The sequence below is a fragment of the Falco peregrinus genome, chromosome 5 (genome assembly GCF_023634155.1).
Source record: "Falco peregrinus isolate bFalPer1 chromosome 5, bFalPer1.pri, whole genome shotgun sequence".
Lineage (NCBI taxonomy): Eukaryota > Metazoa > Chordata > Aves > Falconiformes > Falconidae > Falco > Falco peregrinus.
In genome coordinates, this window is record NC_073725.1 from 89,182,526 (window position 1) to 89,202,039 (window position 19,514).

At 56.0% G+C, this 19,514-nt stretch overlaps 1 protein-coding gene across 5 annotated transcripts in view; it reads left to right on the forward strand.

The window, feature by feature from the left end:
* GRID2IP (Grid2 interacting protein) overlaps nucleotides 1–18,563 on the forward strand; it is a 46,716-nt gene extending 28,153 nt beyond the window's left edge. Inside the window, exons 10-23 of one of the 5 annotated variants that reach the window (XM_055803712.1) lie at nucleotides 772–873; nucleotides 3,341–3,438; nucleotides 3,912–4,029; nucleotides 4,406–4,725; nucleotides 4,956–5,369; nucleotides 6,984–7,071; nucleotides 8,380–8,469; nucleotides 9,230–9,426; nucleotides 9,961–10,116; nucleotides 12,113–12,199; nucleotides 12,759–12,888; nucleotides 14,311–14,429; nucleotides 14,860–15,024; nucleotides 15,444–18,563. In XM_055803712.1, coding sequence (XP_055659687.1) covers nucleotides 772–873; nucleotides 3,341–3,438; nucleotides 3,912–4,029; nucleotides 4,406–4,725; nucleotides 4,956–5,369; nucleotides 6,984–7,071; nucleotides 8,380–8,469; nucleotides 9,230–9,426; nucleotides 9,961–10,116; nucleotides 12,113–12,199; nucleotides 12,759–12,888; nucleotides 14,311–14,429; nucleotides 14,860–15,024; nucleotides 15,444–15,515 — 2,156 coding nt within the window. In that variant the 3' untranslated portion in view covers nucleotides 15,516–18,563. The remainder of the gene's footprint in view (nucleotides 1–771; nucleotides 874–3,340; nucleotides 3,439–3,911; nucleotides 4,030–4,405; nucleotides 4,726–4,955; nucleotides 5,370–6,983; nucleotides 7,072–8,379; nucleotides 8,470–9,229; nucleotides 9,427–9,960; nucleotides 10,117–12,112; nucleotides 12,200–12,758; nucleotides 12,889–14,310; nucleotides 14,430–14,859; nucleotides 15,025–15,443) is intronic. The other 4 variants (XM_055803713.1, XM_055803714.1, XM_055803715.1 and 1 more) reach the window with 4 other exon arrangements.
* The last annotated feature ends 951 nt before the right edge of the window (nucleotides 18,564–19,514 follow it).

Below are 19,514 nucleotides of genomic sequence, written 5' to 3' on the forward strand. Positions count from 1 at the left end.
GACCAGGCTGTTTTGGAGGGTTGTCCCTGGTTCGCAGGCTGGTCCCTGACTCCTTTCAGCTTCTCAGGTGACAAGGGCAACTCTGACCATGTGAAGTGCTGGTTGTTCTGGTGCATCATATGTATGTCCTTTGGCCAGAGATGTCTGAATTTGGATTAGTCCTTCACCTGGGCTTCCTCCAAACTCGGTGGCGATCTCTGATGTTTGCGTGTATCAGGCTGTCTGAGCATTGGTCTGTGGATACCACGGAGACTGATGCTCCAGTATCTCCATCCTGCTGTAAGTCTGAGCCTCTCTGAGCCATCGCACAAAACTGCACACAGACCAGTCGTTCTTCCAGGCAGCGTTTCAGTGTGGGCCCCCACTCCCATCTTGTCCCTTGAGGGCAGGACAGTTAGCTGGCTCCCTCTCCACCAGCTCAGGGCTGGAGTTCCATGTGCACCATAAGCTGGTGGATGCCAGTCCTGCTGGAAAAAGCAAATGCGTGTCCCATCTCTGGGCATCCACCCCCCTGCCCTGCACTGGCAGGAGCATCTGTAACCTGCTCTGCTTCCCGGGGACAGGAGGGATGGTGTGAGCGGCTAGCTGGGGGACAGGCAGCTGCAGTGCCAGCCAAGCTGGGCACGGCGTCACGGTCAAGTGCAGGGCTCAGAGAGCAGCCATGAGGCCGGTGGGTCTGGGGGAGCCCCGTGTCATGGCGAGGAGGAATAGGGGAGCTGTGGGGTCTGGCACACAGCAGCCATGCCTTATGAAGGGTGTTTTCTGCTGCAGTTGAGCCAGAAGCAGAGGACCGCTACCGCAGCTCCATCCGAGGGGCCTCCTTGTGCCGGGGAAGCCTTCGAACCCCCCGCCCCGAGGAAGGGGGGGCAGCAGGTGGGTGACTGGGGGCTGTGTGGGGGTCCCCTCTGCAGTGGGAAGGGAGCTGGGTCCTGGTGGTTGTGCCTGTAGTGTACTTCTGCTCTGCCCCAAGCCAAAATCCAGAGCTATTCCTAAGCGTGCACAGCGGGAAAAGATGGAGGTCAGCACAGAGGCTTTGATTGGAAATCCCGTGTTTTCAGAAACAGCTGAAATAGCAGTTCTGCAAGAGGCTGCTTGGGCTGAGGCTGAACGTTGTTTCCAATCCCTTCCATTGCTCAGATGTGAACTGATCCTGGTGGTCTGAGCCCTCCCTTCTGGGGTGCACAGTTTCTGGGGTGAACTTTCTTGGACATCATCAAATTCACAGGGAAGACAGCATTTGTGAAATCCATGTGAGGAAGATCATGGTTAAGTGCCATCGTGAGACTCTTGATGAACTTCATTCATGGTACAAACCCTCACTCCCTTCAGAGAGAAGCCCCATATCTCCCCATTCCTTTGAAAATCCCATCCTCCTGGTATTGCTGCAGGGCCTTCCACAGCGCCCAGGTCTCTGACCCGCTTGCTCACATGCACCCCAGGTGGCTGGTTGTGTTTTCAGTCCTTCGGGTCTTTGCCTTCCTATCCCAGATGGGGGGACAAGGCATCCTGCCTGTTCCCCATCACTCTTAGCTGATTGTGAAGGGCACTCGACCTCTGCTTATGGCTTCTGACCGCGACCTCCCCACCACGAGCTCCCCACTGCATCCAGCCAGGCTCCACCAGCCGCCGGCTGCACGCCTTCCTCCCAGCGCCTCACCAGGAGCACAGTGCTCCTCAGCTATCTGGGAGGGCTGCTGCTGGAGCAGCCGACTCCAAGACATTTCCCCAGGGAACATCCTCTTAACCTGCCTCTGAGGAGCGTTTCTGGTTGTGATTACAGCACAGAGAGTGGCTGACAGCTGTGTGTGCTGGAGGGAGGCTGCTCGCCCGGCAGATGCTTGCCAGCTGTGGGAAGCAGCCTTGTCCTCAGCTGCCCTGGGGAAAGAGCAGCCAGCGACCTGTTGTGCTGCCCTTACCGCTGCGCAGGCTCTGCGGTGCATCCTGCCATGGGTGCTCCTACTGCACCTCCCTGCACAAACTATTTATTTATGAAAAGCAGATGACATTCCTCAGTCCTGGAGAGGGAAGTGATGTGGGGTGGGGGGCTTCACCTCCTGTTCCCGATGAAAGCCCCACTCCAGAGCCCTTTCTCATAACAGCCAGCTGTGTCTGTCCTGGGCTGCTCTTGGTCCCTGTAAAATGCTGGGCGCTGAGCACACGGCTCTGGGTTGGTGCTGGGGTGAGCAGAGCTGCTCTGCTGGGCTCTCCAAAGCTCTGCCTGCCCGCCCCAGTACTCATCCCAGCCCTGACTAGGTGGAAATACTGTGAGTCCATTTGACCTGCCGTCCAGCAGTTTGGGAAAGGCAGGGATTGCAGACCGCTTCCCCCCGGCAGCCCTTCGCACGCCCTTGGAGATGAATCAGGGCTCTGGACGTGCCTCTGAGAGCTTATGCTGCTGCAGCCGTTAACCTCTGAACAGAAGTCTCCATGGATGTAACTGGAAAAATGGAGTTTCCTTTGGAGCTGGTCTAATCAACGTTGCTGCAAGTGAGCTCCCTTGTGCCTTCGCAGGGGTCCAGACCTCTCTCCCTCCCTCCTCATGTCCCCTGCAGAGCCCTGTCTCAGGGGATGCTGCTGGGGCGGCTGGCACTGCCCAGATATCTGCGACCAAAAGGACCAGATTTTGGAAACTGTGACCTTGACTGCCATGTGCAGTGACCCTGACTGTCCTGGTGCCCAGCACCTACCAGGGAGGCTGAAGGGAAAGAAACGAAGAAAAAAGAAACACCCATGGCACTGCAGCGTCTCGGTATCTGGAGGCTTCTCGACGTAGTGCAGACTCCAGCGTGTGCCCTGGGTCATGTCCCTTCCCCTGAACTGCTGTGATGGAATCTTGCTCGGCACTGTCCCGCCGCATGCAGCAAGAGTGAGGAGCGCTCTAACCACGCGCTGCCCTGGCACTGAGGATTTGCAGGCAGCTTCCAGATCTACCAGTTGGGTAGACTGAGAGACAAATAATATCTTCATTTTGTAGAGAAACTGAACATGGTGGGGTAAAGGGCAAGGCACAGGAGGAGTTTTCTCGGCTGTGCTTGTTTTCCAGCAGGCATCATGCTTTGGTGCTGGGTGACTCCTGCTGCTGCCTGGGGAAGCCCGCAGCGGGACGTTCCCTGTTGCACAGGCAGCCTATGCATGGGGCCATCGCCTGCCCTGCTCTGGTCCCTCGGGACCCCCAGCCCCAGGTGCTCCCGGTGCTTCACTGCATGCCCAGGCAGGGAGGGCGGCTCTGGGTCCCAGCAGGACACAGGGGGGACCTTGATGGGTCGGGACCGTCGGGAGCCCTGGGGCCACAGGCGGAAGGGGGGGCTTCTGACTGGTTTGTCTCTTCCTTCCCTGCCAGGCCAGAGTGACACCGTGGAGGTCCCGGTTCGCCTGATCCCTGGAGAGCGACAGGCTGGCGATGGCACATCCCTCCCAGAGACACCCAACCCCAAAATGGTGCGGCCTCTTGGGAATGGGGGGATGTGCTGGGAAGCGCTTTGCCAATGTGTGCGGGACCGTGTTTGCGGGGAGCGATGAGAGTTAGACTGCTTTCATGTTAACGTGGGAAAGCAGGAAAAAAAGGAATGGGGGAAGGATGTGTCAGCATGGAAATACCTGCTGGTGGGGGACAACGTCCCTACCTCAGAGCTGGTCTCGGAGATCACTTCCCTGAGCAGTTAGTCAGCTTTGATAAGGCTGTTGTCTGTCAGCATCTTCCTGCAGCCTTGCGAGCGGGAGGCTCTTGGGGAGCTTCAGCAAAGGCAGAATGGGCTTGGGTTGGGGTGAAGCACTCCTTCAGGGGGTAAGAGACTGGGGCCTGGTGGGTCTGCGGTGGCTGTCCTGGCTCCAGGACATCGCAGGTCTCTGGGGGCTCCCCAAGCCCCCTCTCGATTCAGGCATCGACAGCAGCTCTTGGCCCTTTTTTTCAGATGTCGGCTGTCTATGCAGAATTAGAAAACCGCCTGATCGGCAGCTTTGCTGGCAAGATGGGTAACGCTGCCCTGCACAGAGCATCGCCTCCTGCCCCAGAGCTGGCACACGCTGCAGGTAACGTCCGGCTGCCCCCCACATGTGAGAGGGGGTCTTGGTGGGGGTTTTGGTGGGGGCCAGGCAGGTGGAGGAGAAGACATTTTTCTCTTGACGTCATTTTATAACAAAGCAGTGACGGTGCCACATGTGGGCCCAGCGATGGCTCCTGCAAAACTGCATCTGCAGGAGGGCAATGGAGTGCATGGGAGGGCAAGTCCCGCAGGACCCCAGCGCACTGCTGTGCAGCACAGGGCACTGCCGGGGGGATCCCTCCTCCCGCAGGCTGCACAGTTATGTCACATTCAGTGCGGTGCTGAGGCTCATCGCAGCCCAGGGGTGGGGGGCTGTGGGGAGTGCTGGGGCAGGACCCCCTCGGCAGCATTGTGTCCCGCAGGTGCTCGCAAGTCGGGGATCTCGTGGCCGAGTGACGCTCTGGCCTCCCAGCAGTGCTACTACCGCCTGCACAGCAGCGTGGCCTCCCCGAGCAGCACCGAGTCCAACCCCTATGTCAGCCTTGACAGCAGCCCAGCCCCGTCCCCCAAGCACCGGGACTACTCGCTCAGCCCTCTGTCGCGACGGAAGAAGCTCTTCACCTTCTCCAGGCCCCCGCGCAGCCGCGACACTGACCGATTCCTGGATGCCCTCAGTGAGCAGCTGGGACACCGGGTCACCATTGTGGATGATTTCCTCACCCCTGAGAATGACTACGAGGAGGTGAGTGTGGCGCAGGGTGGCAGGGTGCACGGTCTGCCCTGGCCATGGAGCCATCCCTCGTGTAGCCTGCCCCGTGCCGGGATGGGTGCGGGGACTCTGGGGACACGTCCCGGGGCTCTGCGGGTGGTGGAGGGGGCGAAGGCTGCACAGCCTGGGGGCAGGACACCCCCGAGGGCTGGGGGATGGAGGATGAGGTGCCACCTTCAGCCTCTCTTCTCATCCTCACCCAGATGAGTTTCCACGATGACCAGGGCAGCTACGTCACCAACGACGTCAGCAGCAGCGAGTACATCAGCAGCAGTGATGAGGGCAGCTCCCTGACCTACTCCACGCTCTCGGACCACATCCCCCCTCCGCCGCTCAGCCCCCCTCCTCCACCGCCCCCCCTGCAGTTCCACGACCCCAAGACCATCCCCACCAAGGCAGAGGCCATGAAGGCCAGCACGTCACCTGCCCCCAAATCCCTTGTCAGCCACCTGCACCCCATCCCGCCGCCGCCACCCCCACCACCGCCCCCCCCAGTGCCCTGCGCACCCCCCCTGCACCGGGGGCTGCTGCACCGCAGGAGTGAGTCCAACCACATGAGCGTCAAGAGGCTGCGGTGGGAGCAGGTGGAGAACTCGGAAGGGACCATCTGGGGGCAGGTACGGCCCAGGGGCGGGGGGCGAGGGGCCGAGCTGCGTGCTGGGGAGCGGTTGCTAGTACCGAGGCTGGGGACATTGGTGGGAGCATCCGTGGGCACTGCCCTCCTCCCTGCCCAGAGCACTGGGGAGTGTCCCCTCCCCACAGCATGATGTCCCAACCTCTCCTTGGGCCACGCATTCAATACCTTGGTCAAGGGAATGAACTCTGAAGATAAGATACCATGTTACGGAAAGTCTCATATTTCCTTTCATCCTTTTAATTATTTGGACTAAAACTGCCGGCATGAGCAGAAGCTCTGGAAAGCACCTGAAATGCTGGTTTTTGACTCCAGCATCCTAGGGATGAAAATATCCATCCCCCTAGGACCTGCTTCCCTGCTCTCCGGGCGCTGGTCAGTGAGGAGCTGCCTTCAGATGTGTTCTGCAGCTGTGGGAGGTTTTATCCATGGGAAACCATGAGGATGGTTGAAAGCAGAGCGATGGGGAGAGCACTGAGGTGGGGGGGCACCAGAAGGGGAAAGCAGAGGCGAGGAGTGAGACCAGATGTGATAATCCTTTGGCGTCATGGGCCTGAAGTGATGTAGAACTCTGGAGGTGGATGAGTCCCTGCGGGGAGAAGCTGGCCTCCCTGGAATTTAATTTCCAGCCTCTGTGTCTCATGATGGTGGATGCTGTCAGACGTGCCGTATTCTTCATGCTCTGAGCAGCTAGAGTGGAGCTGTGGGATCATCTGCCAGTCCCACAGGAACCCACCTTGTAGCACGCACTTGAAACCCTGCGGGTCCCCCTCCCCAGCACTCCGGAGAACAAGGTGCTTCTTCCCAGTGATTTCTTTTTGTATGCCAAAAATTCCTGAATTTTCTGGAATTCCCACTTTGTCCTTCAGTGAAGCAGTTGTGCCCAAGTAGCACGTGAAGAGCAGTAGTGCTCTGTAGGGTTCCAGCCGTGTTAGAAGCTAAATGAGCCCGCGGGGCAGTGCCACCGCTGCAGGGTGCAAGGAAGGGCTGATGGGGCTTCACCTCCGTGTTTCTTCCTTCCTTCTGCAATGAGAATGGGTCCTACAAGGTGGGCTCAGTGACTTGTGTAGGAGCTGCTCCACGGAGGTGAATGATTCACCAGGCTCTGGTTTCTGCACAGGGTTTATGATGGCTGAGTCTCCAGTTACAGGGCAGTGCCATCAGCCTGTCCTGGTTTCTTCTGGGGACACAGAGCGTGGGGCAGAGGGCAGGTGGCTTGGCACAGGCGGGCAGTGTCGGGCTGTCCCCTATGCCAGTATGCTTCTCCCAGATCACAAGTGACAGGACAAGAAGGAATGGCCTCAAGCGGTGTCAGGGGAGGTTAAGATGGGATATTAGGAAAAATTTCTTCCCCGAAAGGGTTGTGCAGCCCTGGAACAGGCTGCCCAGGGAGGTGGTGGAGTCACTGTCCCTGGAAACATTTGAAAACCATGTAGATGTGGTGCTTAGGGACATGGGTTAGCGGTGGCCTTGGCAGTGCAGGGTCAACCACTGGACTTGATGATCTTTAAAGGTCTTTTCCAACCTGATCTTAAAGGTCTTTTCCAACCTAAGCAATTCTATGATTCAATGATTCTGACTCTTCCTCCTCCTGCAGCTCGGAGAAGACTCAGATTATGACAAGCTGAGTGATATGGTCAAATACCTTGACCTGGAGCTCCACTTTGGGACGCAGAAGCCTACAAGTAAGTGCCTGAGCCCCAGAATAGGTCCTGGTACTGGCCAGAGACTGGGGTGCTGGGAGGAACTGGGGCTCAGTGGGCGGCAAGGCAATGCCTGGTCCTAGCATCACCTGTGGTACAGAATTTGTTCATGCTCAGGATTTTGTGGCAGGTGGCACAGCAGATCATTAAGATGGAGATTGTTTCACTGTCTCCCGTAATTTTCTTCGCTGCCATTGTTTTCTGTCCACATTTCAGTCCATCGGGGCAGTGAAACTCAGCTGGAAGGTTTCGCTCCCCGTCGCATCCAGTGCTGCTTCCTGGCTCTCATAGCACTGCCTGGCCATGCCATGCCTCGGGAGCACCGCTGTGCCAGCACCGCTCTCCAGTGCCACCAGGGACCTGGTTTGCAATCACAGCAGAAGCTCAAACCTGCAGCACACGTGCTGACGATCTGTGCGCAACCTCTGCTTGTTACGGGTCCGTGCGGTACAGTCAGCTGGGCCGCTGGCATGCACGAACACCACACGGTGCAGCGGGGCACTAACAGCTGCGAATTAGGAAGCAAATTGCAGCTCTGTTGCTTTGAGAACTCAGCCCTGAAAAAGCCGTGAAAACATTTCTCTGTCCATAGAGAGCATGACAAGCAACATTTTTATTTTTACACATATGACAGTTCCCCCCAAGACCTATGTATGGGGTTCGTAGCCACCTGCCTGCGCAGCCTGCCCTGTCACTCCTGAACTGGGGTCTCCTGCAGACCCACTGGGGTTTCTGGGTGCTGCAAACCCAAAGAGCCGGTCCAGGCTCGGGGTGGCCGAGCAGCGGTGGCCAGGGTGGCTGCCCCACGCAGCAGGAGGCACTGGGGGCACAGGGTCAGCTCCTGTCCCCCACAGCCTGCCTGACGGTGGCGTGGGGCAGCGCAGCTGCCTCATGTACACTGGGAAAAGCAAAACGCCAGTGGGATGGCTGAACTTTCCTGCAAGGGACACGGTGCACGATGGCAGCATGGGCAGAGCTAAGCTGGAGCAGGCAGATACAGATGGAAGTGGGATAAAATGGGATTCCCCTCAGGGGCTATCTTTTTGGGGATGTTTCTGGGCAGTCTGGGATTTTCTGTGTGTTTCACCTCTCGTTTTACCTTTTTCAGCTCCAACTGAGTCCTCCATTGAGGAGATCTTTGAATCGCAGAATTCAAGGATTCCCGGAGCCATTGCTGTGTGCAAAGCATCAGTTCTCCTCTCTTTCATTCATGGTTTCACTGTTTTCAGGACAGTTTTTTTCCTGCTGGAGCCGGCTGAGCCTGTCCTTACCCATGATTAAATCTTTCAGTTTCTCTTCCAGAGCCAACTCTCATGCCTGAAAACTTTAAAAAGAAAGACGTGGTTGAAATTTTATCCCACAAAAAGGCCTACAACACATGTAAGTAAACATCACAGTGAACGTACCCCCAAAAACGGGCCCCGAGATGGGACCGGGGATGTAGAGAACTGGAAAGGTAACAGCAAGGAGGCTACATGAGCACGATCCCCTGGGCGCAGCCCAGCACAGCTCTGCTGCTCTCGGCTGTTCCTGCAGCCCAGAGCCCCTCCAGGCTGGGCTCAGCCCTGGGCAGGGGGCACACAAGGCTTCACCAGAAGGGATGGAGATGGGATGTGGCTCATCCGCCTGGGGAGGGAGAGGGGCAGAGCTTGCATGGCCGTGGGGCAGCGAGGGTGTGTGGGGGGCTGCCTGCCAAGGTGAGGTCAGTGCTGCTTCCCCAGGGCTTGTTTCTGGTGGGAAGGAGGGTGGGAGGGCTCGTTGGGACCCTGCAGGACCCTGGTCTCCTGTCCACGGGGATGTGGGAGAGGAGGAGGCGCTGGGGGTCGTTTCCAGTGCAGCCCAGCCTGATGCGTTCGTGATGTACATGCTCATGATGCAACACCCTGGCAGGGGGTGCAGGACCAGAGTGACTCCTTGGGGTCCTCATGCAGCCTCTGCAGGGCCTTGGGGGGCAGAAAGCCCTTCCTCTCCCCCCCAGGGCTAACCCTGTGCCGTCACGGGCACATGGAGAAGTCCACACCACTCTTACACTGTGGAGAGATTGAGCTTTGCCTGCTGGGCAGTCTGTTCCTGGCACAGCCAGCCCTGCTGGGGTCTGGTCCTCCTGCCCACCCAAGTGATGTGCCTCCCTTCCCCACAGCCATCCTGATAGCCCACCTCAAGCTTTCGCACATCGAGCTGCGCCAGATTCTCATGACGATGGAGACAGACCGTCTGGAGCCTTCCCACATCAAGCAGCTCTTGCTGTACGCCCCGGATGGGGAGGAAGTCCAGCGCTTCCAGAGCTACAAGGAGAACCCCGGCAAACTGAGCGAGCCCGACCAGTTTGTGCTGCAGGTACCTGTGGGCAGGGGTGCGCTCCCGCAGCGAGGGGGTCTGCGATGGCCCTGGGATGTCCCACTGTGAGCTGGAGGGGAGGAGGACATGGAGCAGAGAGGAAGCAGTCGGCAGGATGCTGGTCTGCTCATGCATGCAGTGGGCTGGGAGGAGCTGGTGGCACTGGTCGCAGGGACCGCCAGGGAGTGATGCTCGGGCTGATGCCTGAGGTGTCTGGCAGCTCCCACAGCGGCTGGTTTACAGCTGAAGCATACCACTGATGTTTAGCCCGCAGTCAGGGTGACTGCCCAGCTCTGACTTACTTTCTGTTGACGAAGTCACTCGTGGGTATTGGCACGGAGCACCCCCGTCCTGTGGCAGCAAACTGGCCGTGCTCTGTGAGCTACAGCAGCTATCCCAGCTGCTCCACGGTGTCGCCTGCACCAGCCAAGTGTACACCGCTTTCATCTAGAGAGATTTGCCAGGAAAAACATTGTATAGGAGGGGTTATGGCTAATGGCAATAGTAGCAGTTTTCTCCTTCTTTTGTTCTCAGATGTTGTCAGTACCAGAGTACAAGATCCGTCTGCGCAGCCTACATTTTAAGACCACTCTGCAGGAGAAGACAGAGGAGATCAAAGCTAGCTACGAGTGCATCTGCAAGGCCTCCCTAGAGCTGAAAAGCAGCAAGAAGCTGGCTAAGATCTTGGAGGTCAGAACAGTCCTTCCTTCTGGTAACAGCCACCGGGGGCCCCCAGCGTCCACAGAAGAGCCCGCAGGCAGCCAGGCAGCTTGCAGGCATCCAGAGCACAGCTCCAGCCCCACGGCTGTGCCCTGGGCCCCTCCAGGTCCACCAGCCTCCATCCTCTGGCAGCTCCCACTTATATTGGCTGGTGGGGATGCTGGCCTCAGGAGGATGCAGGAGGGTGGATGGCAGGTGGCCACTCACCCACCCGCAGCACGTGGCAGGGCTGCAGGAGCCAGAACCACGCCAGGCAGTAGCACAGCAAGAGCCCACTGAGGTTGTCGTGTGGCTGCAGTGGGGCTGAAGGATGTGAGGTTTGTCCAAGCAGTCACTCTGTGTGTGTCCATGCTGCAGGCCATGGGCTTGTGCCAGCCCTGCTGCAGTGCAGGCAGGGGTCTGCACACTGCTTGTCCCTCTGAGGAGGTGCTTTTGGGGTCCTGGGGACAGGCTGTGCCTAGCAGAGAGGCACTGCACTTGCAGGAGAGAAGGAATTACGCTGCAGCTGCTCCTTGACCCTACAAGATGAAGCTGCTGCAAATTAATGTTAATTAATTCTGGTTTGTGTTTAAAAAAAGCAGGTGAGATAAATGAGGTTGCAATGTGATAAAAGGCATTTCCAGATGAGAGATGAGCCTCCTTAGTGGCTCCAAGCCAGTAACCCCCCAACACCTCATTAAGTTCTTGGGGGGCCGTGGCTGGTTGCACATTAGCAGGTGGTGAACAGAAATTTAGAGAGTCCCAGTCTCAAATCCAGATGGTCCTGAGGCCCCCACTCCTTGCCAGGCACCCAGGAGGGATGTCAGGACTTGGGTGAGCCCAGGCTGGGGTCCTGCTGTGCCTCCAAGGCTGCAGAGCCACAGCACAAGGAGTCAGGGCATTCTGGAGGGGAAAGCTGGCTCTGCTGGCTCACTACTTTCCCTTTAAGTTATCCCCTTAAAGATCTGCAGATAATAGCTACAAAAGGCTTTGGGAAGAGGAGAGCTTAGGTGCTTGCCCGTCAGCAGAAGAATCCTTGTCCTGCAGGCAGGAGATCCCCCTCCAGACTTAGCCCTGGTCCTGCAAAGAAAAACAACCAAGAAATAAAAAGACAAAACCAAATTGTGCACACCTAAAGCCTGAGCCTGTAACACAAGAGAAAATCCACTCTTAAACATTAACAAAGCTTGGACGCCTGCATCGTCGGTCTGGAAGTGGCGAGGGAGCCAAGCCGGTGGGAGCCGTGCTCCTGGCTAGCCCCTGGCCGTGGGCTCCCTGCGGCTCTCCGGGCAGTGTTGGACCTTCCGGACAGCTGCAGGAGAGGGAAGGGGACCCCTGGGCACCAGCCACGCAAACCGCATGGGAAAGCATCCAAAGGAGATCTCTTCTAAGGGCTTGGGAAGTTTGGGTCTGCAGATGGCAAAGGAGGTGTGTTTTCTAGCCCCTGCTGGAGATGCAGGAAAGATGGTGGATGAGGACCAGTTCCTGTAGCTGAAACATGGGCTTTGCTGGTGAGGGTCGGTGGAAGCTTCATACAGGAGCAGCGTGGAGAAGAAAACAGCCTGTGCCTCTGGACACATGGCCCTGGCCCTTGGCTGTGCCCTTCTGATGGGTTTATTAGCTGCCCTCCTCCTCCCAGTGTGCTGTGGCTGCCCTGTGTGGGTGACAGGGTGAACTGTGCACAGAACCAGCAGAAATTCTGCCTTTAACATGTGTTCACCTGCCTAATCTAGCCCACTGAATGATCGGGTAAGGTTTTAGTAACGATGTTCTGTGAGGACATGTACGGAACCCCTTAGCAGAAGCGACACAGAAAAGGGTGCTTTCCCACCGTCTTGTAGGCAGAGGGGGGCTTTTTACCTCTGCTCCTACCACATCGTTGGTGGGTCGCTGTGACCCAAACGCGGGGACAAAGAAAGATGAGAGATGGGCCGACAGAAGTGCTGGAGGTCACCGGCCAGTCACTCACTGGGGTTTCTCTTTGCAGTTTGTGCTGGCGATGGGAAACTATCTGAACAATGGGCAGCCCAAGACCAGCAAAACAACAGGCTTTAAAATCAACTTCCTGACCGAGGTAAGGTGAAACATCCTTGTTGCTGTGCAGGAGGCGCCAGTGCTGGGAGCTCCCAGTGCCCTGTCCTTGCACAAGGCTCCTGGGTGCAGTGGCTCGCCGAGAGGGCTGGATTGATGCACAGGGGTGGCTTCAGAGAGGCCTTAACGGTGGGCTGGTGCTTCACCGTGCTGGGGCCCAAGACCTGTGCTCAGGTGCACGGCTGGCCAGAGCCCACGGCATTCTGGCTGTGGGTGAGAGAAACCAAGTTCTTTATCCCCCATGGGTTGCTGTGGGACTCCTGAGGGGTGGAGGATGGAGTGACAGCCCTGCCCTGCAGAAGGGAGGCATTGCTTAGCATCTCGACACCACTAATCTGGGTGTAACGTGCTTGTAAACATTAAATGTCCTATTTAAACATTAATCCACATAGCGTGGCTGGCAGTCGCCACGCACGTGAACACCAGGTGAGCGGAGCCACGCAGAGGAGCCCCTGTGCATTTGGTGACCGACACACCAACTGCTTGGCAAAACCCATTCTCCTCTGCATAGGAATCTCCTTACTTGTTTTGCTTTGCCACAGCTGAACACAACCAAGACTGTTGATGGGAAATCCACCTTCCTGCACATTCTTGCCAAATCACTCAGCCAACATTTCCCAGAGCTCCTGGGCTTTGCCAAGGATCTTCCTACAGTGCCGCTCGCTGCCAAAGGTAAAGGAGCAAAAGCATCTGCAAGCTCTGTGTCTCCTTGCACTGTCTCTTGGTTTTGTATGGGTCTGGAATTGGTCATGAGCTGCACAGCGCTTGCGTGAGCAGGATGGCAGCCGAAACAAGTGAGGAATGGTCCTGAGTGGGAGGACGGGGTTAGGAAGGGACGAGCTTAGTGATGGGGGAGGTCCCATCCATCCCATGCTGCTGCACGTGGGAGTGCCTAGACAAGGCTCTCTCCCCTGACCTGAACCTTCCTTCTGACTTGAAAAAGTTGTTCCCAAGTTCAGAGGTGTCATGTAAGTGCGAGTGTGGCACAGAAGAGGGAAGTGCCAGGAGCTGGTGTGCTCCCCCCAGCCCCTGCCTCCTTCCACCCCTGGTGTGCAGCCTCCCCGGCGTGCCTGCCAGCATTATTGCTGCTCTCAGTCGCGTGTGGCACACAATGTACAGCACCCTTCATCTTATGAGTTCACAGTCCAGTTGCAGGTATGTCACACTGCCTGGGGATCGTACAGCTTCGCTGGCTGTGATAAAGAAAGGTCACATAGATGCTGGGGTTATCACCCATCCGCTTGTGTTGGTGGTGTCACAGCAGGCTGGCTGCCTGCAGGCAGGCTGTGTTTGCCTTGCACACCGTCCCGTTGTTTGTGAGTAATTCCCTTGGGAATTAGTGCTACAGTGGGTAAATAAACAAGAAAATTCAGGCCTGGAGATGTAAATTTCTACTTGAAGGTCTGTACCTGTAGCTTTCCTAGCTGGATTTTGTATCTGGCTTGTTAAACAACACTTTTGTCATTGAAGGCTACCCGGACTCTGGCCACTTTATTCCCAGTTGCAGACCATGTGTCATCCAGGGCTGTCCAGCATCACTCTTGTACAGGCCACAGGGTGACATGGCCGCAGCACGTGACCCAAGCCCTCCTGCCATGCTGCCATTCACCTTCTCCCTTGCCTGCAGAAGAGCTAAGGCTCGGCCGCCCAAGGCAGCAGGGAGCCTGAACTTCTCGTCACTCCTGACTGCTGGTGCTGTGATGAGATACCACGGAGGGCAGCCGGGCTATCACCCCTTGTCCTACCGTCCTGTACACTCCCTCTGTCCCCCTCCTGAGTCAAGTACCTGTGTATCCGTCACTGCCCTCGTGCCGCTGAGTCCTGTGCGGTCCTTGCATTGACATGTTCCAGTCTCCTTTGGAGGTTCTTGGCACCTCTTGGCCAGAGCATCAGCAATGGCTGCTGGCACCCTGCTGGAGCCCAGCAGAAGGTCCGATTGCCCACCATGCCCTGGGCAATGCGGACAGGTTGTGCAGAGCCATGTAGACAGACAGCCTGACCCACGCTGGCCGATGGCCCACGCTCGTTGCCCTTGCTTTGCTGCAGGAAGCCAGCCAGACCTGTCTCCTAACACTGTTCACTCTTCTCACATAGTGAATCAGAGAACGCTGACGGCTGACCTAAAGGACCTGCACACCACTGTCAGCGACATACAGATGGCCTGTCACAGCATGCCAGCTACCGCAGAGGATAGATTTGCAATTGTGATGACTGTATCCTTCTGTAAAAGGACCATTTTGTTGTCTTTGTGCCTCCTTGGTAAGCACCGCAGCTGTGTGTGGCTGGTAAGGAAGCACCGTCCCAGCACTTGGTGAGAGCGTGGTGGAAACCCGCACCCTCCGCTCCCTCCTGGCTGGTGTGGGAAACACCTTTTGTGGTGCCCATGGGCTCACACACCTCTGCATGGCAGAAGCCCGGTGCCACCAGGCCAGGAGGCTGGCCGGGGCGTCCTCCCTGCCAGGTGGGAGCGGTTGGTGACAGCTGGGTGTGCCAGCACGTTCCTTCACACGTGGGCTCTGCCTGCATTTGCAGCAGGTCCTTGCTTAGGCCTGAGGCAGAACCCGGCCATTTGGTGAGCAGAAGTGATTCCGATCCAGACCAGAGCCGCGGTACGGCTGTTGTTCCTTAAGCCGTTTCCCACAGTCCTTCCTGGAGAGCGCCCAGCCTGCCATGCGATCCCTGGACGATCTTCAGCACAAGGCCATGGAAGAATTCGGCAAAGTGTTGTCCTTCTTTGGGGAAGACTCGAAAATGACAACTTCCGAAGCTTTCTTCGGCATTTTTGCGGAATTCATGAGTAAGTTTGAGGTGAGTTGCACTTTTCAAAGCCAGCCAGCAAAGGGGTTTGCTGTGAGGTGTCGGTGCAGCGTTCTGCTTGCACATGAGCTGTGGGAACAAGGAGCTTTCTGTGAGCGCGGGTACCTGAGCCGCTGCAAAGTGCGGTTTTTCTCCCGTACAAGTTGGCGTGCTGGCGCAGGAGGCTGAGCTAAGGGTTGGTGGCCCAAGACCAGCCCCATGCAGAGCACAGCAGATGTCACAGTCCAACGTTCTGGGGTAACGAAGGCAGGGACAGAGCCCCACAGAGCAGATGCACGGACAGACTTGCGCAGTGCGAAGCCAGGGGAGAATTAAGCCCGTAGTGGCCAGTACCACCGAAACATCCTCCCTGTCCACACCAGCTGCCCTTGCCTGATGCTCAGCTCCTGCCCTTTGCTCTCTCCCTGCAGCGGGCGCTCAGTGATGTGCAGGTGGGCGAGAGCCAGCGCAGCCCCAGGATGACCTCCCCCCTTGCCTGGTGACAGGCCTGCAGCAATGTGAGGTGCAACAATTTATTGCCAACAAAGTGCGATTTTCTCCTGTTGAGTTTGGTTGTAAATATGCTGCTGTCACCTGCTACCACCAAGCAGAACCACGGACCGAGGGGTCAGGGAAGTCTGGACACTGACAAGGCACTACAGGTGATAGTGGATGGATGCGAGGGTGAGGCACGGGGACGCGAACGTAAACACCACGCGGGTCTGGACAGCAGCTTATTAGCACCCTCCATTTCCAGCGTGTCACTGAGGCAAGGATTTCAGACACATCTGGGTAAAACCCCCCTCTCTCACGTTTCCAGAACACGTATAACTGGCACCAGCAGCTGCTGGAGACCTTCTCCACATCCCCACGGCCAGTTCCCGAGCGTGGCTGCGCAAGCGGGCTGCCCTGGCAGGACACAGCTTTCCGCAGGCAGGCACAGCTCATCCCCACCAGCCTCGGGGCCGGGGTTAAAGCCCAGCCACAGCCTCCCTGGGGAGCCAGAGCAGGTCAGGCAGGGAAGGGAGTGAGGGGGGACAAGGAAGAGGGATGCCACCAGCACCTGCTCCCCCAGGACCCTGAGGAGCAATGCTGCTGAGCCCCTCTCCAGTCCCTCTCCAAGCCCTTCTGCCCTTGAGCAGGGCACCGCAGGACTGGAGCTCCACCTTAACAGACAGTAACAGTGGAGCGGAGATGGCTGGAGGTGGCCCAGGGGCTTTAATCCCCTGCCATTGCTGGCCAGTGGCGATGGAAAGCAATATGACCTTGCAGAACCCATTTGGCATAACTGTGTGGTCCCAAATACGGATCTGGTCTGGTTCTACCCAGCTGTCCTGGAGAGCAAGGAAAGCCTGGAGTCCTTCCTGGCAGTCAGCTTTGCTTCAAGGTGTGGTGAGGACTGACAGGTCTTGAAATCTTCCCGAGAGTTTAACATCATCAACACTAGGCTTGTTTGAACTCACCAGGAGACCTAAATCCCTGAGCATTTTGGTGCTTGGAAAGTCCAGAACCCCCTGGTAGCCTCAAAATGAGGGGGAGTCCCCTGCAGCCCTGAGCACCACCTCCAAGGCACAGCAGGGACCAGCGAGACACAACCCCCCTGCCCTGGAGTCCTGAGAGTCCCTTTACTGTTTGACCAGTCGCTCATGCTGAATATACCCAGGGAACTCCAGAAGTGTGCACGTCCATCTTTCACCAATGTCTGATTGTTGCTTAGGTGACTGAATTCCCTCTGAGACGTCCCCTGGGATGAAGGGCTAGCAGCATCCCGTGGGCAGTGCATGTGCCTCTGGGCGACACGGTGCCCCGAGAGAGCTTTACGGCAGCAAACCTACAGTGCGTTAATCTTGTGAGGCATTACTCTGTGCAAAATGCATCTGTTGCCTTTCAAACCCAATGCCCTGCCCCGTGGAAGCGCTCCAGCAAGCCGTAGCGTAGGTACCCTTCCTCCCATATGTTGCCAGAGCAAGAGCTTGTACTGCAGCCTCTGCTCAAGTACAGAATCACCAACTGGTGCATTATTTCTGGGAGACCTTATGACCATCAAATACTTGGGTTTTGGTATTTTTTTAAACCCTGCTGTAGGAAGTGAAGTATATTTTCACAAGTGTTCTCAGATTATACAGCTTTAAGTGCCAGGTAGTTTCTTGCACGGTTCCCAGAGGTCCAGCCCAGCCTGTCTCTGCCCCAGCGGCACCGACAGGGCAACGCTCGCTCGGCTCCGCTTTCCTGTTTGGATGTTGCACACTGCATTCCGTGAATATTTTTTTTTTCTTTCTTTTCTAAAGACATATTCAATATTTAAACTACTGGAGTTTTTTTTGAAACTGTCATTACAAACGTGAAAACGCTGTACATAGATTTTGCTACATGTTGTAACTTTCCAAAATAGTTAGGAACTCCAATCCCTTTGGTATTTTTATGTGAATATTTTCAAAGAACCAGGACTTCTGACATATGATTATATTATTTGATAATGGGACTATGTATATTCGCAATTCAGTCTCTACCCAATGCCTATGTGCTATTCCTAAAATAAAGCTACTGCCTTCTGCCTCCTGACTGCAGGTACCTCTGCGTTCTGTCAACAATTGCTCTGTACGGCCGCTGCAGGTGAAGGTATGAGGAGTTCTGCATCCTGCATCTCTCTGGCTGCACTTCTTAACATTGGCCCCTTCCGCATACAGGAGAGAGATGCAGGATCTGACCTCGCTGAGTTTGGGCTGGTTCAGGGTAAATAACAGCCTAACTGTGAAAAGACCTGCTTGCGTGCCATCGTGCAGGCTAGTGTGATGAATATGAGCAGCAAATTCTTAAAATAGTATGGATTTTTTCTGCAGCCTTCAGAAGAAAACATTTTGTGAGCGTGTGAGCCAGTGAATTGTTTCCCTCTGAAAAGGAATTCTTGGCTGAGGTTGAGTTTATGTCCCCAGAGCAATTTATCTCCCTTTACACTAACAGCAGATAGATAGGGACCAGCTTCATATCAGATTTCCTGGTTGTAGTTTAGCTTGTTTACAGCAGCCTGCTCAATCACTGGGTCCTCCCTGCAGGCCACGGCGCCAGCAACTGTGAAACGGCTCTGAACAGTTAATAAAAACGTTGCAGGTAGAAGTCCCTTGCTGGGCACATGCGTTTAAAGCACTCAAACCCCTCCTGATGTTTCCCTCGCCCTCCTGGCTGATCAAGCCTGGCTTTCCTGCAGCCTTGGGGATCCCAAGCTGCCCAGCACGGCTGTCAAACCTCCTGCTGCAAGGTCCAACGCAGGCCGGACTGCACCTGTAAACCTCCCGAGAAACGATGTCCCAGAGCCTCCTTCGCAGTCTGTTCCGTACGCCAGCCGCCATCGGTCACTGCACACACTTTCTTTGCTCTTTCCTGATAACTGCAAAGACGAGATAACTTTTCCCCCTGAATCAGTGCACTTGGCTGGGCGCTCTCCTTCCAGCCTTGCACGGCCCAGCCTTAACAGAATGCCTGCGTCAGCCTTGATCATGGGATCGTCTTCCCAGGAAAGTGTCCTTGGAAAGGAAATCATAATTCAGGCAGCAGCCCGGGGTCAGCGCGGGGAACAGTGGCCGTGGCGTGGCTGCTGCTCCATGGGGTGCCACTTCATCCTCTGACAGAGGCAGGGAAACGGTGACCCTGAAAATCCCAGGTTACATTCCAAACCTCAGATTATCTAAGGATTTTCAGTCTTTCCTGCAAGAAATGGGGGAAAAAAGACCTCAAAGAGGAAATGAGCAGCTTTAGTAAAGCCACGGTGAAGCCATGACCCCAGCTCCAGCTGATGGGCTGGCTGGGGTGAAGCAGTGCCAGGCTGGCATCTCCGAGCCAAAGTGGCACCACCTATGAACCCTCCCACTGAGTATTTGGCAATGAAGTGTCACGATCTGTAATTATTTTCCAGGTGCCATGAAAGATGACAAACAGAGGTCTCAGCTTCAGACTGGAAGGGCTGGAAGTCAGGGAGAAGTGGCCCAGACTGGGAGCTTGCACAAGGCACGTGGATGCTGAATTTGAAGGCCTTTTGGATCCTCCTTGTTCTAACACAGTTTAGGGAAAAGTGGGTTTTCCACATTCTAGCAGATCAAATTAAAGCATCTCCAATGGCAAGATTCAAAGACCTTTAGTTATGTTAATCAGAATTGTAAGCCGTGTGTGAAACAAAGAGATAAAATAGAGATACCGGGGTTTTCCTGCTTTGCTTTCTGGTTTCTTAGACTCTGGAGTGCCTTTTTTATTTAACGTACTTAGCTTGCCTCCATTGTCAATCAAAAATGACCCAAATACATTTTCAAAAGTGAGGGTGAGAGCTGAATTTCTGATTCTAGCAGATGAGATTGTCAGAGAGGGGTAAGTTTCACAAAACCTCTGGTAAAAGCAGCGCAGCTAGCTGCCACCTTGGATGACAGGTGAGTGAGAGAGACAAAAGCAGCATCTGGGCTCAGGGGTGCTGCTCGTGCAGCCAGCGACGCACGTGCCCTTAGGGGATCACACAG